The sequence below is a fragment of the Physeter macrocephalus genome, chromosome 3 (genome assembly GCF_002837175.3).
Source record: "Physeter macrocephalus isolate SW-GA chromosome 3, ASM283717v5, whole genome shotgun sequence".
Lineage (NCBI taxonomy): Eukaryota > Metazoa > Chordata > Mammalia > Artiodactyla > Physeteridae > Physeter > Physeter macrocephalus.
Window position 1 is genome coordinate 18102835 of NC_041216.1, and position 19961 is coordinate 18122795.

The following is a 19961-nucleotide window of genomic DNA, read 5'->3' on the forward strand; positions in this document are numbered from 1 at the left end:
TAATGAACTGCTCAGTGCCTGGTTACAGTTATTACCTGGCTTGCTCCCTGATCTCTGCAATTCCTTTCCCCTCAATGTTCCTGTGCTTGGACAAGAACCCAATTGGGGGTGGAGTGTGTGGGCAGGGGGTGGGGGGGTGTTGGCTGGTCCTGCTGGGGAGAAAAGGAGCTTATCACCAAGTGTTACGTTGGCATAGGACACCGGGGAGCCGACCACTGGCTGCTGGTCAAAAGGCGCTCCAGTCTCCGGGCAGGCCTTGGAAGAATCCGTCCACAGATCCCTAAGTTAAGGCTGCTGATTAGATAAGGAGGGTCGGATCAGGTCCCCAGGCAACTTGGGAAGCTGCAAGGTTCATTCGGACGAATGAAGCTGGATTTCAGATCCAGGTTTGTCTCTGTCCTTTTTCTTGGCTGGATGACCTTGGGCCGGTCACTTTTCCTCTCTCAGACTCAGCGTGCTCTGGAAATGGAGCTCCTCATCCCGCTCACCTCTCTGAGTGGACGAGGGCGAAATGTAGACACAATGGACGGGAACTGCGTTAAGGGCCGGCGAGTGCTATTTGTTATGCTAATAGGTCCACGCGGCGGGCTCCCATCCAGCGGTTTCACTCCGGTTAAGCGGTTCCTCCCACCGTAATCGAGGTTTCTCGCCTCACTGCCTCCCGCCCCTGCGGACAGGGCTCTGCGGACCGCAGGCTCCGGGGCCGTTACCATTGTTCTTCGAGCCTGGGCGGCAGAGGAGGGCTCTCGCAGACCAGACCTCGCCTTTGGTCTCTGCCTCCGCCCCGCACCCCAGCCGCAGCGAGCCTGGAAGCCCCTCTAGCCGATCTTTCCCGAGGAAGCTAGTCAGCCCCGGAGAACTGCCGAACGGCGGCCGAAGGCGCCCCCGAGTGTTTCCGAAGAACCCCGACCTCTCGCAGTCTCCGGAAAGAGCCGAAGGAGCTTCTCACCCTCGGCCTCCCGAGCTACTCCGAAAAGGCCCGAAGTTTTCCGAGCAGCCGTCCTGCCGGACTGCTGGAGGCGGCCGCAGCGCCATGTTGGATGCTCTGCTCGTTGAGTGAAGAAAATCCGCCGGCATCGCCTGAGCCCCGCTACCGAGAAGGGCGCCGCTTCCCCCGGGGAGGGGGATAAAGACCCCCTGCCGCCGGCCCATGAGGATATTGCCGTGAAAGGTCCGGTCTCTCCGCCTCCTGCCCCCGCCGGGTCCGGCCCCCCCCCTGGGGTCGCGTTGTCACGGAGACCGGCAGCCGGTGGTGCTGGCCCGCGGGGCGGCTGCTGCTGCCGGCGGCGGCGGCGGCGGCGGCGGCGGCGGCGGGCGTGTGTGACCGGCCCCGGCTCCCTCCTCCTCCTCCTCCCAGCCTCCCCCCGGCCCCCCGCTCCCGCCGCCTCCCCGGGTCTGCCCCCATCCCGCCCCCCCGCTGCCCCCGGCCCCTGCACCCCGGCGCGCCCGGTCCCGCTCTGGGGGGGTTGGTGGCTTCGCTTTGCCATGAGTTTACCGCAGAAACCGGCTCTGAAATCAGGCTCAGCGGCTGCATCAGGAACCGGACCCGGCACCGGAGCGGCGGCGGCGGCGGCGGCGGCAGCGGTACCGCCTCCTCACCCGGCGGCGGCGGCGGCGGCGGCGGCGGCGGCGGCGGCAGCAGCAGCAGCGGCGGCAGCGGCCCCTCCTCACCCGAACATCAGGGCCCTTCAGACCCAGGCGCCCCAACAGTATCCTTTTCACCTTCCTGCCGGCCCTTTGGCTCTCTTCGCTGCAGACCAGGGTGGCTGTGGCCCCTCCGGGGACTCTCCTGCCGGCAGCCACTGCCCAGCCAGGGAAGGGGCTGCTCCTCCAGCCCACGCACCCGGCTTGGCCGGACCTTTTGGGGTGCCCCGGCAGCAGCACTGCGAGGCACCCCAGGATCCTCTGCACTACTGCGAAAACTAGCTCCATCGGCCTTGCTTCTGCAGCCCTTCCCTTTTGGAGCTGGGGGACCCTTCCCCCCCCTCGCCTCTCCTCCCCTAAACCCTACCCCCCACCCCCTTTATTAGGCCGAATTTGCTGGTGCCTGTGACCAGCCCTGCAGGGAAGGCTTTTCTCTGATTGTTGTGAGGACTACACCCTCCTCATCTCCCTTCAGCTCCCCCTGCAGCGGGGCATGGTGGGCTTCTCTAATTATTATTATTAATACATAATAAACTTTATTGGTAAATTTCCTGTATGAAACTAAACTCAGCTCGTTCCTGAGGTAAGTTGGATTTTAAATCTACGGTGAAATTTTGCAGAAAGCACTCCCTCTGGCTAGTGTTTTTTAGCGATTGGGGGAGTTGTGGTTTGTGGTGGAACGCGATCTAGGGAGGAAATGTTAAACCGGACGCTTCCCTGCGTTTGACCTTTTTAAAGGAAGAGGAAATTAACAGACATTACCCATCACCCCCAAAAGTCTCACTTCTTGGAAGGCTTGTGTTATGCTGAATATTTTTAAAGGGCTTTCATTTACTCTTCATAGGCCTGATGTCTAGAGGGTACCAGGGCCCCTGGAGGAAAGTCTAGTATTGAATGTGTCTAATTTCATGTTATTTGCTTGATTGTAGAATTTTTGGACAGCTTTGATTAAAAAGACTTGGTGACGAGGTATTTTAGTTAAAAACCAGCCGGTGAAGGTAAAACATTGAGTTCATGAATTCCACGGAGACTTAGAAAGGTATTATTAGCTACCTTAGAATAACATTTCATCATGCATCCCTCCCCCCAATCCGTTGTATTTGTGTAAATCAATAAATAATCATTGGATGTTAGATGTGTTGTGTTTTTGTATTTGTGTCATCGTGTGTTTGACTTTTAGAGAGAGTAGGGTGTTTGAGCAAGTTAGAAGCTAACTGCTGTGAGGTCCAGAGATTATTTCACAGTCTGTAGTTTGATTCTTGTCTGTGTCCATTGCTTTCAGAAGGGGAAGGTATCTCCCTTCTAGAGTCATTCCAGGTCATCGTTTTGGTTTCTGTCAAGTGCCATTTTCTCTGTTCTTTGAATATTGTTAGTCCACATTTTTTCAATCCAAGCAGTGGTGGCGCAGAGTAAGATAAATTCCATTCCAGTGTCATGTGTGTACTGATTTCATAAGGTTGAACTGCAAGATTCTGTTCAATTAAGAATTGTTCACCAATGAAAATGGTTAGTGATATCTGAGTGTTTGTTGCTCCTCGAAAACCTGGTTAGTTTTGATCAGTATCCCTAGTTGCTTTACTCTGGGGGAAGAAGTTTGGCTGATAATGCCTACTTCAAGGTGGAATTCAGTGCTGGATCTCTTAAACATATCTTGACTTAATGCTTTGTGAGTTTAAATTCCTTTTTAATTTCAGTTTTTTTTTTTTGGTCTTGATTGCCCATATTTGGTTAGGGCTCTAAGTTTCTATGCTGCGCCACCAAGTAAATTATTCCTTACCTGCATCTTGGAGCTGTTTTGGAAATTAAATGAAAGGAGGTCCATAGTATTTGTTCTTGACTACAGAGTGATAAGTAAGGATCTGAGGGCTGAATATGACAGTGCTTGGTGAATTTGGTGGTGTTATTTGGACACAAAGAGCTGTGACTTGAGTGTTTCAAGTGTACTTTTTCTCAGCGCATTTCACAAAGGAAGGACTTATAAAAGCTGTGAGTTGGTTGCAACATAAAAGTAGTTACTACTACTGCAACAGTTGTTAAAGGGGATTTTAGATGTAATTTCTAGTGGAAATAACTTTTATACCTATACATTGTAATATAGGATACTTGGTTTTATGTGGCTTTAAGTTTTTACTTTGCCTCATGTCATCGAAGTAAGATTAAATTTTCTTCTTGATGTATTTCACAGTTCTATTATCTTCTCTTTGCTTTATGCATTGAAAGGTTACAAATTGCTAAAATCGAAAAGCTTGTATAGTAAATGAAGTGTAGATTACAGATTTCATTAGAACATACCAATGGTGAAATGTTATCAGTGGTAATGGGGAATTGGTTAAAAATGGATTGAAATAGAGCAATTCTGCTTTTGTACACTGAGTGTGGGAATTTGTATTTGTTTGATGAAAGTGGTTATCATATAAGTTGATACACATTGAAGCATTGAGACTGGAGTGCAAATTTAGAGTTGCTCTTTCTATGGCTTGATTAACTCTCCAGTTCCTCAAAATATACAGGTGCAGTTGTGTTTGAATTGAATTAATAAGTTCAGATAGTATTTTAAATTTGTAAAAATATTAGAGATTCATGTAACAAGATGTCCTTCATTTGTACTTAGTGTTCAAGTGACAAATCAGAAATGACAGTGAATTTGAATTTAAACGGAACCTGCTTAAGTAAGCGTTGGTATGGCGTGGCAGGCTCATAAGGCCATTTCATGGAAAGACGCCTTTGACTGCTGAGAGGCAAGGGATGGGGCATGGCAGAGGGTGGGCAGGAATGGTGGGGATGAAAGAAGAAGATAAACCCTGATATAAAAAGTGCTAATGGCAAGGGAGAAATATGCTTAGAGTTTTATAACATAATCCAATATGAATAGTTTATGAAATTGGCACTTTAGGATACTTGCCTTGAGATTTGCTCACCTCAGCTTCCCAGTATGAGGTTCCAAGAGGCTCTACTGAGAATCTCAGTAGTGATTCTTAACCTTTTCTGGGTAACAAACAACTTTGACATTTTGATGGAAGCTTGTAGATCCTCCCCACAGAAAATTGTACATGCATAGAAAATCTTGCTTACATTTTCAGGGAGTTCTTGGGTCCCCATTAAAAGCCTAGTTCTTTAGATGGAAATTGCTCACCCTTGAGATAATTAAAGATAAATGAGTTTGAATTCAGGTCCCCAAGTAGTTCTGACTTAAACAGAACAATTTTGCAGTCTGTTATGAATACACAGTGTTCTATTTATATGGAAAGACTTCAGGGTGTAATTTCTCTCAGGGCTGCTGACACTTCTGGGGAGTCTAGTTACTGTTTGGGGGGAGTTGGTTTGGTTAAGAAATCAGAGCAGTGGGTTCTTTAAAGGAACTAAATTTGGTAAAGGCCTGTGGTGACCCAAAAATGACTTGTGTCCTCAGCTATTTTGTCTTAGATATGACATATATTAAAAGCAAATATTCCCTTTTTTTTGGGTATTACAGTTTTCCTTTTTTTGTGTTCAACATGTGTTGATTTTCAGTTTTGTAGGCTGAAGCTAATAACATTTGCTTTCTTCTTTTTTGCCTCTACCAAAGCGAAATCTGAATAATAACAATAGTGTTCATTTATTGAGTGCCTACTATTCTAGGAGCCATACATACATGATTTTATTTAATTCTCACAAGGACTGTAATGAGTCTGTATATATTCCTCATCTGTAAAATACTGTCTGTATTTTGTAGATGAGGAAACTAAAGTTCAGAGAAGTTAAGTAACATCCCCACAGTTGTCTCTCTAGTAAGTAGTGGACTGCAGTTCAGACCGTGGTTCCAAAGCTTGTGAATGTCCTTTGTAGTATGCTGTGCTACTTCTTACCAAGTCTGCATGTGGAAGTGGAAGGAAGGATACCCTCCCATATTTGATAGCTAGGGGAAATCTGTATAAAGTAAAGGAGCTCCGTGGAGTAATCTAGAATGCAGTGATGCTGCACCTTGTTTTAATTAGCTCATAGCCACACACTGCTAGACAAGTAGGTTATCTTTACCTCATTGAGCCTTAAAGCATAGGAATAGGCCTGCCACATTTGATTCAGTGCATGTTTCTGCTTGTTCAGATGTTAGCAAGGCCTCCAGCAAAATACCTTTATAACTAGCAACTAGAACTCCGTAGCTTACGCAGTGGCCAGCAGTCTGTTTACTCCTAAGCCCCACCATAAACAAAGATGGATCTGTGCTTCGAGAGAGCAGATCCTCATCATCCTCTTCTAGCAAGGGAGAGAGGGAGACCAATGCAAGATGGAGATAAAGAAGGAAGAAAGTTAGATGCCTGAGTCACATCAGCTCACATCAGTCACATACTGCTGCTACTCCCTGTCCTAGGCTTATGGGTATTTTCTGTCAAACTGAGAATTTAAATTACCTAAGGACTGATACGGTGCTTTTCCACATTGGGGTTTCTGATAAGATTTTTACAAAATGTCTGCTAAAAAATGTTTTAAACCCATGTTTTAAATCATAATAGGGTTGCTATTTGTATTGGAGCTTTAATCTAAGTGGCAAGTTTTAAAATTGTTCATTTATCCAGCACCTACTGTGTGCCATACTCAGTGCTAGGTCTGGGGTTGAAATCTTTGCCCTCAAAGAACTTGGTCCAGACAGGTAAATGGACAGAATACCATGAGGCAAGTACAGTAACTCTGCTATAAGAGCCTAGCCTGGGGGAAGGAGGAATTAGGGCTTCCCAGAAGAAATCTGAGCTAAATTAGAAGGATGAGTAAGAATTACCCAAGGTTTACAGAGCTTTCACCTTGTGCCTGCTGACTTTTCACAATTCCTTTGCTGTTGCTGCTGCATAGAATTTTAGTACTAAATGGATTTCAGGCATGTTTCAGGTTTTTAGCAGGAGCAGAGAAGCTAGAAGGAGGTACCAGAGAACATGGTAATCAAAACACAATTGCTGTAGATTCAAAATATCTTCTGGGGGCTTCCCTGGTGGCGCAGTGGTTGAGAGTCCGCCTGCTGATGCAGGGAACACGGGTTCGTGCCCCGGTCCGGGAAGATCCCACATGCCGCGGAGCGGCTGGGCCCGTGAGCCATGGCCTCTGGGCCTGCGCGTCCGGAGCCTGTGCTCCGCAACGGGGGAGGCCACGACAGTGAGAGGCCCATGTACGGCAAAAAAAAAAAAAAAAAAAAAAAAAAAAAAATCTTCTGCATCATAATATGAGGAATTAGAGTATGAGAAGATATGTATCAGATCTGACCTCTGTGGTTGGTTCTTTCCTGGTCTCCTTCACACTCATCCCATAATACCCCCCTGCCCTTCTGATATTAGACTTTGGCTGGGAAGCAGTACCTGCTGGCCTTAAAATATAGATTTTACTTGGTGTATTGAGAAGTCCACCTGATTTGGAGTAAAAAAAAAAAAATCTGGATTCAAGTTTGGCTTTTCCATTTTAATGTGTTATCTTGGACTAGTCACATAACTACTTTGGGCATCAGTTTCCCCTTCTCTAAAATGAAGGGGTAAGACTGGTTTATAGTTTACAAAGTGATCCTCTTGCATTGTAATGGCTTTTAATTCTGAAGATTATGGTTTGAGGTTTTTTTTGTTCTTGCAAGTAGGCGGGAAGGATTTATAGAGACCTATTAATGGTTTCTTAGTTTGTCTGATGGTCAGTGACATGTTTCTGTGGTGACTTTCTGATACCAGAGGCATTCTGACGTGGATCATAGGGAAGGCAGCTTGCTCATATGAGAAGAAACCTCTGGTTTTTGTTTTATTAATGTTAGATTTAGCCAAACAGACTGAAATACTTCTCTGACTTTAGTAGTGAAGACTGTATTGTCTGTGGTGGGATGGCTTGAGGCTGTAAAATAAGGTTGCCACCAAGGTCAGATGCTGCCTTGCTCTGGGTGATGATCCAGTTAGTTCATTATGAGGTATGAGGGAAAGTAAGTTCTGAAGTGAACTCCTGTGATGAGAAACAATCTATTTTTACTTTAGGAATAATACTTCGAGCTAATATAATACGAAATGAAGTATTTCCTGATTATTAGGTAGGCGCCTGACTTCAAGTAATGTGTAAACTGCAGGTGAGATTTACATGGATGAAATATTGCAGGATCCCAAGATACTTCTGAATTCTCAATTGGTTCCTAGTTCTTTGGCTTGCTGCCAATCAGAAGTTTTTCACTCTCCTATACTCTTAACTGCAATTTGAGATAGTTTGGACTATTTAAAGTACATTTGAAATTTGTCATTTTTTATGATCTTTATTAACTAGTAGTTGTTTTGTACTTTTTTGAGCCCTGTGTGTGTGTTTCCTGACTCTTTTGAGACATTAAATTTTATCTGTAGAGGATGTAAACTCCATAAAGGCAGAGATTTTTGTCGCTTTTGTTCACTATTGAATTGCTAGCACCTATAACAGTGCTTGGCAGGTAGTAGGAAGTCTGTAGATATTTGTTAAATGAAATGTTGATTGAGTTAGAGTCTAGGAATCAGTTTAAGATAAGTTTTGGGGTAATAGAGATGGCATCACAGCACACTTTTCGCACTCAAAGCTGCCCTAAATTGTTTGCACTGATGTGTAATTGAATTGAAAATAGTTCCATAATTTCCTCTGAGATGGCATAAGCATTGACCCAGTTTACATAGCCATCTAAAATGGCTGGGTTACATTTGAAGTATAGATACTGAAGATTAGAATTTGTATAAGGCCAAGGAGAAAAAACATTTATAGTCAAATGTTACTATTAAAATTTTTGTTTTATAATTATGAGTAACACATCATCAATTCAGAAAATTTTTAAAATATGGAAAAGTAAAAAGTCAGTCATAATCTTTTTTTTTTTTTTTTTTTTTTTTGCGGTACGCGGGCCTCTCACTGTTGTGGCCTCTCCCGTTGCGGAGCACAGGCTCCGGACGCGCAGGCTCAGCGGCCATGGCTCACGGGCCCAGCTGCTCCGCGGCATGTGGGATCTTCCCGGACCGGGGCACGAACCCGTGTCCACTGCATCGGCAGGCGGACTCCCAACCACTGCGCCACCAGGGAAGCCCGAGTCATAATTTTAGTACATAGAGATAACCACTGTTTAACATTTTGGTTTATTTCTTGTCCTTTTTTCTATGGACTTAAAATCTGCCCTTTTTTGTAACATAACTTAAGGTTAAATTACATACCGTTTTGTATCTTGCTTATTTTGTTACTTAACTATCTGCCAGCAGAAACTACTTTTTGAACTAGTTTTATTCTTCATCAATTTGGAATGAACTATTTTTGTTTCTTTGGAAAGGTCTTCTTTCACCTTTGGCTTGTAGCTCAGAAGTTATCACTGCACATTAGAAAGAGAAGGGCTGAAACCTTTATCAAGAAGTCAAACATTTTTGACTTGTGCCTATAATGTTTTGCATTATTTATGACCTTAAAACTTGATCTAACTTCACAGATTTTCCCCCCTACAGTTATGTACATTTAAAAAATTATTCCTTTGAATCCATCTTCATCCATATATTCAATCATACTTAAAAAAGATGTGGCCAGGGTGGTATTTGCTAGTTATGAATTGTATACATGTGTGATATTGCCTCTATTCATTTAATTGGTTTTCAACAATTGTTGGTATTATATGGAGTGATTGAGGAGGGAGGAAAAGACCATATGCGGTCTCATGTGGAGTTAGGGAAATAAGATTGAAGCATGGGAACAAACAGAATTTTGGAATAACAAGGGGGAAAATTAGGTGGCAGTAGAAATAAGTACAGCCAGTTTTGAGCCAAAATACAGTATTTTTACACTGAGAATGGAAAGGACTGAACCTTGAAGATAGAATGGAGGAATGTAAGAAAGAAAGGGTGACTCCTGACTCTTTCTAGGCCCTAGAAAATAGCGTATAAGAAACAGAATTTGAACTGAAAGATGAATTTTTAAAAAATTAAAAAGAAGAGTTTAAGACTGTAGTCAGGGTTTGGTTCGTCAGAGAGGAATGGATTGTGGTGAGTGGGTGATCAGCACGAACAAAGATTTGGACCTGAAATAAGCACGGTGTGTGCTGGATTGTAAGGGTCCTGATCAGTATGCTTGGAGTGGAGGAGTCTTGAGGTTGAATGCTTGAGATAATGGATCCAGATTCTAGAGGACTTTGAATGAATAAGAGAAGAGGTTAGACCTCACTTGTGTAAAACCATTGTTCTTTTTTTTGGATAGCTTTATTGAGATATAATTTGCATATCATACAAGCCACCCATTTACAGTGTACAGTTCAGTGGTCTTGAGTATATTCACAGAATACTGCAACCATCACCCTAATAAATTTTAGAATATTTTCATCACTCCGAAAAGAAACCCATTAGACTCACCAGTTCCCCCCCCTAGTTCTGTCTGCCCTAGGCAAGTACTAATTTACTTTCAGCCTATAGAGATTTGCCTGTTCTGGACATTTCATATAGGAATAATACAATATGTGGTCTTTCGTGAGTGGTTTCTCTCACTTTGCATAATTTTTTTGTGGTTCATCTATGTTGTAGCATGTTTTAGAACCTTTTTTTAAAATTGTTGGAGAATATTCCAAGTATTACATTTTCTTCATTCATCTGTTGATGGACGTTTGGGTCGTTTAAACTTTTTTACTATTATGAATAATTATGCTATGAATGTTTTTGTGTGGATGTATGTTTTCACTTCTCTTGAGTATATACCTAAGAGTACAGTTGCTGGGTTTTATGAGGTAACTCCATGTTTAACATTTTGATTAACTGCCAAACTGTTTTCCATAGTGACTACCATTTTACATTCCTACCAGCAAAAGATGAAGGTTCCAACACTTGGCATTGTATATGTCTTTTGGATTATAGACCGTTCTAGTGGGTGTGAAGTAGTATCTCATTGTGGTTTTGATTTGCTTTTCCTTGATGACTAATGATGTTGTGCATCTTTTTGTGGGCTTATTGGCCATTTGTCTTTGGAGAAGTGTCTGCTCAAATCGTTTGCCCGGTTTTTAGCTTGGTTGTCTTTTTATTATTGAATTGTAAGAGTTCTTTGTATATCCTGGATACAAGTCCCTTTTCAGATATAACATTTGCAAATATTTTTTCCCATTCAGTGAGTCATCTTTTCACTTTTCACCCTCCAAAGCAGAAAAGTTTTTAATTTTGATGAAGTCCAATTTATCTGTTTTTCTTTTGTCACTTGCGCTTTCATACTGTGTCTAAGAAGGCTTTGCCTAATTCAAGGTCATGAAGATTTACTTCTTTGTTTACTTCTAATAGTTTATAATTTTATAATTAAGTACATCTAAGTCTCTGATCCATTTTGAGTTAATTTTTGTGTATGATGTTAAGTAGGGGGTCCAAGTTTATTTTGCATTTGGATATCCAGTTGTTGCAGTACTATTTATTGAAAAGACTGTTCTTTCCTCATTGAATTGTCTTGGCACTTTGTCAAAAATCAATTGCATTTCTTTTGTTTCTTTTTCTTTTTTTTATTGGGAAACTGGTGATGAAAACAGTAGTTTTGAAGATTTATTTGGTTGAGGTGTGCAAGTTAAAATAAGGAACAGGAAAGATTAGGAGAGTAGGAGTGGCATCACAGAACTATGTGTAAGGTTTTATAATCCATTAAATGTTTGAGATTTAGTGAGGTGTGCTAATTTTTTATGACTTATTGAATAAACAAACTTTAACCATTTCTTCCTTTTGTATAATGCCTAGAACTATTCAAAAGAGATTTTGCCTGTTTTATTATTAAGATAATTCCTATTAGGCAGTGATAATTTTGTAAGAAGTAAGGTATGGGCATTTGACTACTTTGCTGTCCTGTGACGAATTGAAATTGTAAGTTACAAATTCTTGGGTTATTGTATTTCACATAGAATGTTAGTTCTGCCTAAAGCATTTATGTAATTTTCAAGTTAAATTTGGTTTTTTTATTTATTAGGTTATACCCTCAGTCTATGCTCATGTTTCTTTATATTATTATAAAGAAACAAAATAGAGAAATACTGCTAATCTCTAACAGGACTCTTTTTACTATTTAGGAAAAGACCACATTAAGGAAGAGGCTCTGTATAACCTTTCAGGTCTGTTAAAAACAGGGTTTATTTGCTTTGGATGAAGATTTTCCACACACAAGAAACTTCTTCAGTGACTTGAAATATTACAGTGTGGGAATGGGGTTGCTGATTTTTAAAAACTATGTCTGTCTACTTTTTAAGTTTTATAAATTACTATGCATATCTTTAGCTTAGCTCTTACTAAATATGCAAAGGGAAGTGGGTCTTAATTAACTTAAATGTAGAATTTTAAGGACATCAACACCTGGTTAATATTGTTGAGCCTTTGAGGCTAATATGTCATATTCAGCTGACACTTTCAATATTACATTGTTGATCTTTTTCAGAAATAATAGAATTTGGAACCAGTCCAACTTCCTGAGGTAACTGCTGTTTCAAAAGCATACAGCAGAGTACTTAACCTTAGCTTATTACCTTTTATGCTGGGACTGGGTGAGTGTACTTGAATGTGGTACATTTTAGGCAAGGCAGTGAAAGCTGAATGCTGCTCTGGAAAGTCAGTGATTTCATTCTTGACCTTTAAAAAATCATAATTAAAAAATAGAAGCATGTAAGTATGCATTAGCTTACTTTTGCATTACATAAGTCTACTTTGGGGATCTCCTCCTCCAAATTTCTGGCCCCCTCCCTCAGGGGCGTTTGTTCAGAGGCTAAGGGAAATGAGGATGACTTGCCTAAGCATCAAGTTTATGCCAGCTCAAACTGATTTGAGATCTTTAATAACATGAACCACTTTGATCTACTAGTAGGGTAACCGAAGGAAGATCCCCTTTCTCCTGTAATGGTCCTGGTTTGGATGGTAAATTATAGGGTCATCCTACCTAGTAACCATTATATAGCTTAGAAAATTAGGCATCTTTATGCTATTTCTAGATATGTTACTAAAATGCTTTGTGAGGCAGCAAAACATTTTATATCCTTTGGTCCAACAATTTGTATTTTGTATTTTACTTTGTAGTTATTATAGAAGTCTTTGACATTAGCATGTCAACTAAGTAGGAACAAAGTATTTTAAAGCCCCCTTTAAAAAAAAAAGACAAACGTGATTTGAACTAATTTTAGACTTGCAGAAAACCTGCCAAAATAGTAGGAAGAGTTCCCTTGTATCTCTCACCTCCTTCCCTACTGTTAGCATCTTCCATAACCAGTATAATCATCAAGAACAGGAAATTACCATTGATACAGTATTTTCAGCTAAACTACAGACCTTATTAGAATTTTTACCAATTTTTCCACTATCCTTTTAGTTATTATTTTTCCTTAGTCTTTTCCAGCCTGTGATTGTTCCTCTGTCTTTCCTTATCTTTCATGACCTTGATGCCTTTGAAGATTACCAGTCAGTTATTTTGTAGAATATCCCTCAGTTTGGGTTTATTTGATGTTTTCTCATGATCAGAATGAGGTTATGAATTTTGGCAAGAATAGCAGAATGCATCCTTTCGTAGTGTATCATATCAAGAAGTTCGATAGTGTATCATATTAAGAAGTTCCTGATGTCCGTATGTAATGGTTACTTTGATTACTTGGTTAGATTGGTGTCTGCATGGTGGGTCATTCTACTGTGGCGTTACTATCTTTCTCTTTGTAGTTGATAAGTATCTTGTGGAAGACTTTGCAAATACTGTTTCTCCTCAAACTTTGGCCCACTAATTTCAGCAATTGGTGGATCTTAACATGCAACGTTTATTAAGTTTGTGGTTGCATAATTGGGGCTATTTCTCTCTTTCCTTCTACATTTATTAATTGTAATTCTGCTGTGAGGAAGAGCTCTCCTCCATTTATTAGTTTATTCTATTATATATTTATATCATCACGGAGTCACGGATATGTATTATCATTATTTGTTTTGTTGCTCAGATTATTCCAACTTTGGCCATTACGAGTTCCTTCAGATTGGCTCCTGTGTTTTTCTACCCAGCCACCAACCTTTTTTTTTTTTTTTTTTTTTTGCCACGCTGTGTGGCTTGCAGGATTTTAGTTCCCCCACCAGGGATTGAACCCAGGCCTCTAGCAGTGAAAGTGTGGAGTCCTAACCACTGGACTGCCAGGGAATTTTGCCCGCCACCCCCCCCCCCTTTCTTTTTTAAAGCATTTCTTTACTTTGTGGCACCACAAGATGTTTCAGGTTCATATTGTATTTTTCCTGCCTCAATGCTGTGATCAGCCACTTCTCCAAGAAATCCTGACTCTTTTTATTGGAAAATGGTGTTAGTGACCAAGCTCTGGGCCGAGGTGTGTTCAGTGTTACTGGAAAGTCATTGCTTCTAGGCCCTTTCGGCAGACAAAATTAGGGAATATATATATATATATATATATATATATATATATATATATACACACACACACACACACACACTAACCCACTTGTATACACATTATCTGTATTTCTGTATTTGTATATACGTTAAAAACCACGAGTTTATACTAATAGCTCGAGTTCCACTGCAATGCCACCCAGTTTGTTTTAACATTCCCCTTTTCCTTATTTATTAAATATCTCCAATAATGAGAAACCTGGCTCTCATTATCTACAATCTACTCAGCTAATTATAGTATACACATAAAAGTTTGAGAATTGCTAACCCTATTTCTCTACTTTTAGTTTTGATTGTTTATTTTGGATATGTGAAACATTACTCTGGTTCTAAGAGTCTGAGTTATATTTAAAAAAAAAAAAGATATACTCAGAGAAGTGTTACTCCTATCTCTGCTACCCAGTTTCTCTTTCCCCCTTCTTTCCCACCTGTACCTGGAGGTAACCAATCTCTTAATTTCTGGTTTATCTTTCCTGTATTTCTTTTATACAAATGAGTAGATACCTGTACATTTTCTTATATCCCTTTTCTTACATGAAGGTAGCCATGTGGTTGTGGTGAATCCCCTAATTCCTTGAGTTCTAGTTTTCTCATCTGTAAAATGAGGAAAATAGTACCTCTCTCCTTTTCAAAGGGTTATGATAATGATTGAGATAATGAAAGAGAAAATGCTTTCTAAACTTTATGATGGCGTTTATAAGGCAACAGCATTAGTGGTTTCTGTCCAGGGAAATGACTCGACTTATTTGACCTTGTGACACAGTACAAGAAGCTTTTGTTACTGTGAAACAATTTGAGAATTAAAACATAGTTTTTTTGTTGTTGTAATTTTTCATTTTTATTATTTTTACCAATTTTCAGTATGGTTTTAGGTTATCACAGCATATCATGTGTAATTACTTAATTTTTTATTTTTGAGCTTGGCCAGCATCTGAATTCTCCAAGAGTCAGCGTTTTTAATTTGTATTAAAACTTGGTCAGATTTAAAAAGTATTCCTTCTTCTGTTAGCAGAGTAGATGAAAGAAGGAAATGTGTAGAGGTTTTTGTTTTTGCTTTGTTTTGCTCCCAGAGACTTGAATTTGAAGGGCTTTTTATGTTTAGGTTGTATTGGGAACTGCAGGTCCAGTGTCTTTACTTCATATCTAACAGTTTGATTTAGTCAGAAGATGTATGTATTTCACATTCTTTGAGTTTGCCTAAGAGTAAATTCTTTGGATGAGATTTGAGGTCGGAGACGTACTCTAGTTAACCCTGTGGAACCCGTGGACAGACTACGTACATTGTTTTTTATTGTTATTAAATTTTGAATGCCAGGTCTGATGAATTGTTTTACCCGAAGGAGCTTAACTGAAATAGAAATTTAGTCATTAAAAGTTACAGTTCATATGCACTTTAAAAATCACAACCCCCTTTCTTCAATTAACCATATATTTATCATGGAGTCTAGGTACAAAAGGTAAGTCTGCATACATTTAGTGAAATTAAGGCTTTGGTCTATTCATAGGAGTACTGTGTGTGAAAATGAGTGTCAGTGGTAAGGAAAGTTGTGAGAAGCCTCCAAGTGTCAGATGGAAAAATAGCCTTCACACACATACTGCTGGTCACTCTTTCTAATTTTTCTCAGAATATTTGGAGAGGCAAGTCATGTTTCTTTTGTATTCCAGAAACATATTTGTGAAAATAGCTTAGTTGCTATTCAACTGAATGGAAGAGGACAACTGGTAATGGTAAGGTTAGGATGCTCAAGGGAGAAGGAAAGAACTAATGGAATCTTGAGAAACGAATAAGAAGTAGAACAGGGAAGGGAAATATTGGTCATTGTTTTGATTCCACAGGTTAAGCTAAAAGTGCCTGAGGCTTAGTAGACACGCAATCATTGTTTATTAAATGAACAAAGGAGTAAGTTTTATTAAATAATAGTAGGTGCTAGCTGTTGAAGGAGATACAAAAGAAACCTGAAATGTGCTCTCCGCCTCTTATGTACTCTAGTCAAACAGTTAAAAATTTAAGGTGCTCTCTGAATGGAGTTAGGAGATCAGAGGCCTGAAAGATCAGTGAGAACTAGAGGAATAGGAAGTAAGATTTGGGTAGACATAAGGGGAAGGACATTTGCAGTTTATTTATTTATTTATTTATTTAGCTAGCTAGCTGCGCTGGGTCTTAATTGCCGTATGCAGGATCTTCTAGTTGTGGCGTGCGGGCTCAGTTGTGGCATGCAGGATCTTCAGTTGCAGCATGCAAACTCTTAGTTGTGGCATGTGGGATCTAGTTCCCTGACCAGGGATTGAACCCAGGCCCCCTGCTTTGGGAGCGTGGAGTCTTAGCCACTGGACCACCAGGGAAGTCCCAGGACAATTACAGTTGAGGGAGGATACATTTATAGCAGTTAGGAAATGGTACATAGTATGTTCGGGGTAGTCACAAGACCTGCTTGGCTGAAATGGAAAACATAGTATGTGCAGTACATGTGATAATTTTGGAGACTTTGGGTATTTAGCTAAATAATCTGTACTTTTATCTTGTAGCAGGTGGAAGTGTATTGAAAACTTAAGACCTGCTAACATGTTTGGTCATTACCGGAAGATGAAGATTGTGCTGAATGGGTTGAGAGAGACAGGAGGCATGGAGACTATATGCTAGTTCCATTAAAGGTTTTCCAAGGTTTTACTGCTGCACGTTGAGGCTAGAGGGAAGTGAAAAGGAAAGGATGGTCATATCATGAAAGCTATAAAAGAAAGAAAGATTTGACTATCCTTGATAAAAGAAAGTAAAAAGTTTAAAACTGACTCCAAGGCTTTGAGACTGGAAAATTATGCTGTCATTGATGGAGTAAGAAAGATGTAGGGTTTAATTTTATATCACGTTTTGAGATGGTGGGCAGATAAATTCAGTTTAGGACATGTTGGATTTGAAATGAATGGAACGTCTTATTCATTTAACAAATGGAGATAACTGGACATGTTTGGAAATAGGGAGATGAAGGTCACATGAGCAGAAAGGGCTGGGAAAACAAATGTGTGAAAATATAAGCATAATGGAGAATGTGAAGAGAAAAGCAAAGGTTCTAAGTCCATGCAGTGTCCAGTGATTTGATGAAGATGATGAAACTGTAGAAAAGAGCGGCTGAGAGTAAAGAGAACCAAGAAAGCAAAATCTTTTTATGCTTTCCTGGTTAGGTTCCCACTGAGCTTTATGTAGCTGGAGAAAGTGACATTTAATACCTGACAGGTAGCTTTTTGACTTTTTAAAAAAAATAAATTTATTTATTTTTGGCTACGTTGGGTCTTTGTTGTTGTGCGTGGGCTTTCTCTAGTTGCGTTGAGCGGGGGCTACTCTTTGTTGCGGTGCATGGGCTTCTCATTGTGGTGGCTTCTCTTGTTGCAGAGCACGGGCTCTAGGTGCACAGGCTTCAGTAATTGTGGTATGTGGGCTCAGTATTTGTAGCCACGGGCTCTAGAGCACAGGCTCAGTAGTTGTGGCACACGGGCTTAGTTGCTCCGCGCATATGGAGTCTTCCCAGACCAGGACTTGAACCCGTGTCCCCTGCATTGACAGGCGGATTCTTAACCACTGTACCACCAGGGAAGTCCTAGCCTTTTGATTTAAACTCCAAACTCTGCTTAAGTAATTGTTGCTACATTTAAGGAAGATTGGGGACTGAAGAGAAATTTCTTTCTCTTTCTTTGCAAGCCTGAAATTAGTCCTTGATGGGCTTTGGTTTGGGAAGTTATATTTAAATCTATACTTTTGCTTACTCTCTATAATAATGGCATGTTTTATAATAAAAAGCTTTAAATATACTTAAATCACATATTATCTACCTTGGCTACTCAAAAGCTGTTGTTATTGGGGTTCTGGGCTGCAGTTATTATGAAATCATTCATTTGAATTTACATTTTTAATAAAGGATTTTATATCCTAATCAGGAATTAAGCATAGCATAATGAACTCAGTGTTACCACCCTTAATTGATAAATTTCAAGAAGGAGAAAAGGAACTGATGTTTTAGCCAGTTTTTGCCTTGTTATTGTGGACGGATATATAATTTCTTAAGCTTTTTGAAATAGTGGAAATAGCTTGTGGATGATGAATTTTTGTACCTAAGGAGTTTGGTTTACAAGTTGGGAACTGCTTTCTTAGTCCAATATTTTTACCAGCTGGGAACTGGTGATTTGGCAAGCTGTTTCACATGGAATGTAGAACAAAGCAGAGATGGGATACTTGCTCCATAAGTTTTAAATAGAAATCTGTTTTTGGGACGTCCCTGGCAGTGAGTCCAGTGGTTAAGACTCCATGCTTCCACTGCAGGGGGCACGGGTTTGATCCCTGGTCAGGGAACTAAGATCCTGCATGCCACATAGCACAGCCAAAAAAAAAAAAAAAAAATCTGTTTTCTTGTTTATGTATCCCAGCTTAGTCATTCAGTATATATTTATTGAGCACTGACAATGTGTCCTGGGCTAAGCACGGAGAAATTAGAAATAAGTCATAGTCTTTGCCCTCAAGAAGTTTACAGTCCTAATGCAGGAGACAGATATGTAAGAGGGTAAGTAAACAGGAATCAGAAAGCACAGGACCCGTGAGAGCTCTGAGGGGGGTCACTTCACTTAAGGGAGTGGGTGGGAGAGAATTGGGAGGAATGAGGGAAGAGGCTTCCTGGAGTAGGCGGTACTTCTAAACAATCTAGAAGGATGAATGAGCCATGTGAAAGATAGTGGTAGGACAAAGAGTATTTCAGCCATGAATCAGCACATACAGAGACTTAGGACAGTGAAAAATGACTTGTTCATCATTGCTGGAACAACAGTTTGGAGGGGAGAAGTGGATAATCAGAGGCCACAGAAAAGGGCCATATAAGCCATGCTAAGGAGCACGGATTTCACCCAGATGACAGTGAGGAGTCATCAAAGCTGTAGGCTGGGGAATGATGTGGCCACTTTGTGTTTTAGAAGGACCCTTCTGGAAGGTTGTTAGGCAGGAGGATCAGATTATATATTTTTAGTAAATAATTCAAATCCAAGATTGATACGTGAGTTATAATTTTTGCTTGGGACTCTTAAGATAGGTTGTATATACTTTTCCTAAGGATGACTTTCAGTTCATTTACTTTTTTATCTGCAGTTTTCCAAATTTATGAATTATGTGTAGATATTTTTAAGAGACTTGGAGCTAGGTTAATTTCCATGGTTGTTACCAACCTGTATTTAAAGATAACTCGGACTTTATGTATTTTAAAAAACACATGTAGTTCTGATTTAAATTTCAGCCTTTGTTTACAGTTGGTGCATGGTTTGTAGCAGATTCATGGTGGATAGCTTGTAAGTTTATAGTTTAAAAGGCATATTGTCTTGGTACTCAAATAAAGGAACACTTAATAGTGAGAGTAGCTCCTAGGTAACGGCATCTTTTGTCATAGATACATATGTATTGTATATATCTGTATCTCCTTGTTAGTTCAGCTAGGAATTTGAAATATTAGGTTAATTTGACTGGCTTTGAAATGAAAAGGGAAATTATTAAGGTGTAATGCCCAGATGAGCCATGGATATGAAACTAGAAAGCAATTAGGAGTTGTTTCTCAGCCCAATACTTTATTGGAAATCACAACTTTGAAAAAAGCTCTCCAGAGAGTGGGCATAGAGGGAACTTACCTGAACATAATAAAGGCCATATATGACAAACCCACAGACAACACTGTTCCCAATGGTGAAAAACTGAAACCATTTCCACTAAGATCAGGAGAAAGACAAGGTTGTCCACTCTCACTACTATTAATTCAACATAGTTTTGGAAGTTTTAGCCACAGCAATCAGAGAAGAAAAAGAAATAAAAGGAATGCAAATCAGAAAAGAAGGAGTAAAGCTGTCACTGTTTGCAGATGACATGACACTATACATAGAGAATCCTAAAGACTCTACCAGAAAACTACTAGAGCTACTCAATGAATTTGGTAAAGTTGCAG

At 40.4% G+C, this 19961-nt stretch overlaps 1 protein-coding gene across 12 annotated transcripts in view; it reads left to right on the forward strand.

The window, feature by feature from the left end:
- Window positions 1–1064: 1064 nt before the first annotated feature.
- Window positions 1065–19961, forward strand: part of EIF4G3 (eukaryotic translation initiation factor 4 gamma 3) — a 384857-nt gene continuing 365960 nt past the window's right edge. For 6 of the 12 annotated variants that reach the window (XM_055083722.1, XM_055083721.1, XM_055083723.1 and 3 more), the window contains exon 1: window positions 1602–1709. Coding sequence is in view for 1 of the 12 variants with exons in the window: in XM_055083731.1 (XP_054939706.1) it covers window positions 1486–1709 (224 nt within the window). In the remaining 11 variants the exon portion in view is untranslated. Of the gene's footprint in view, window positions 1172–1333; window positions 1710–2140; window positions 2228–2592; window positions 2684–19961 lie in introns of those variants that run through there. The other 6 variants (XM_024125370.3, XM_055083733.1, XM_055083731.1 and 3 more) reach the window with 5 other exon arrangements.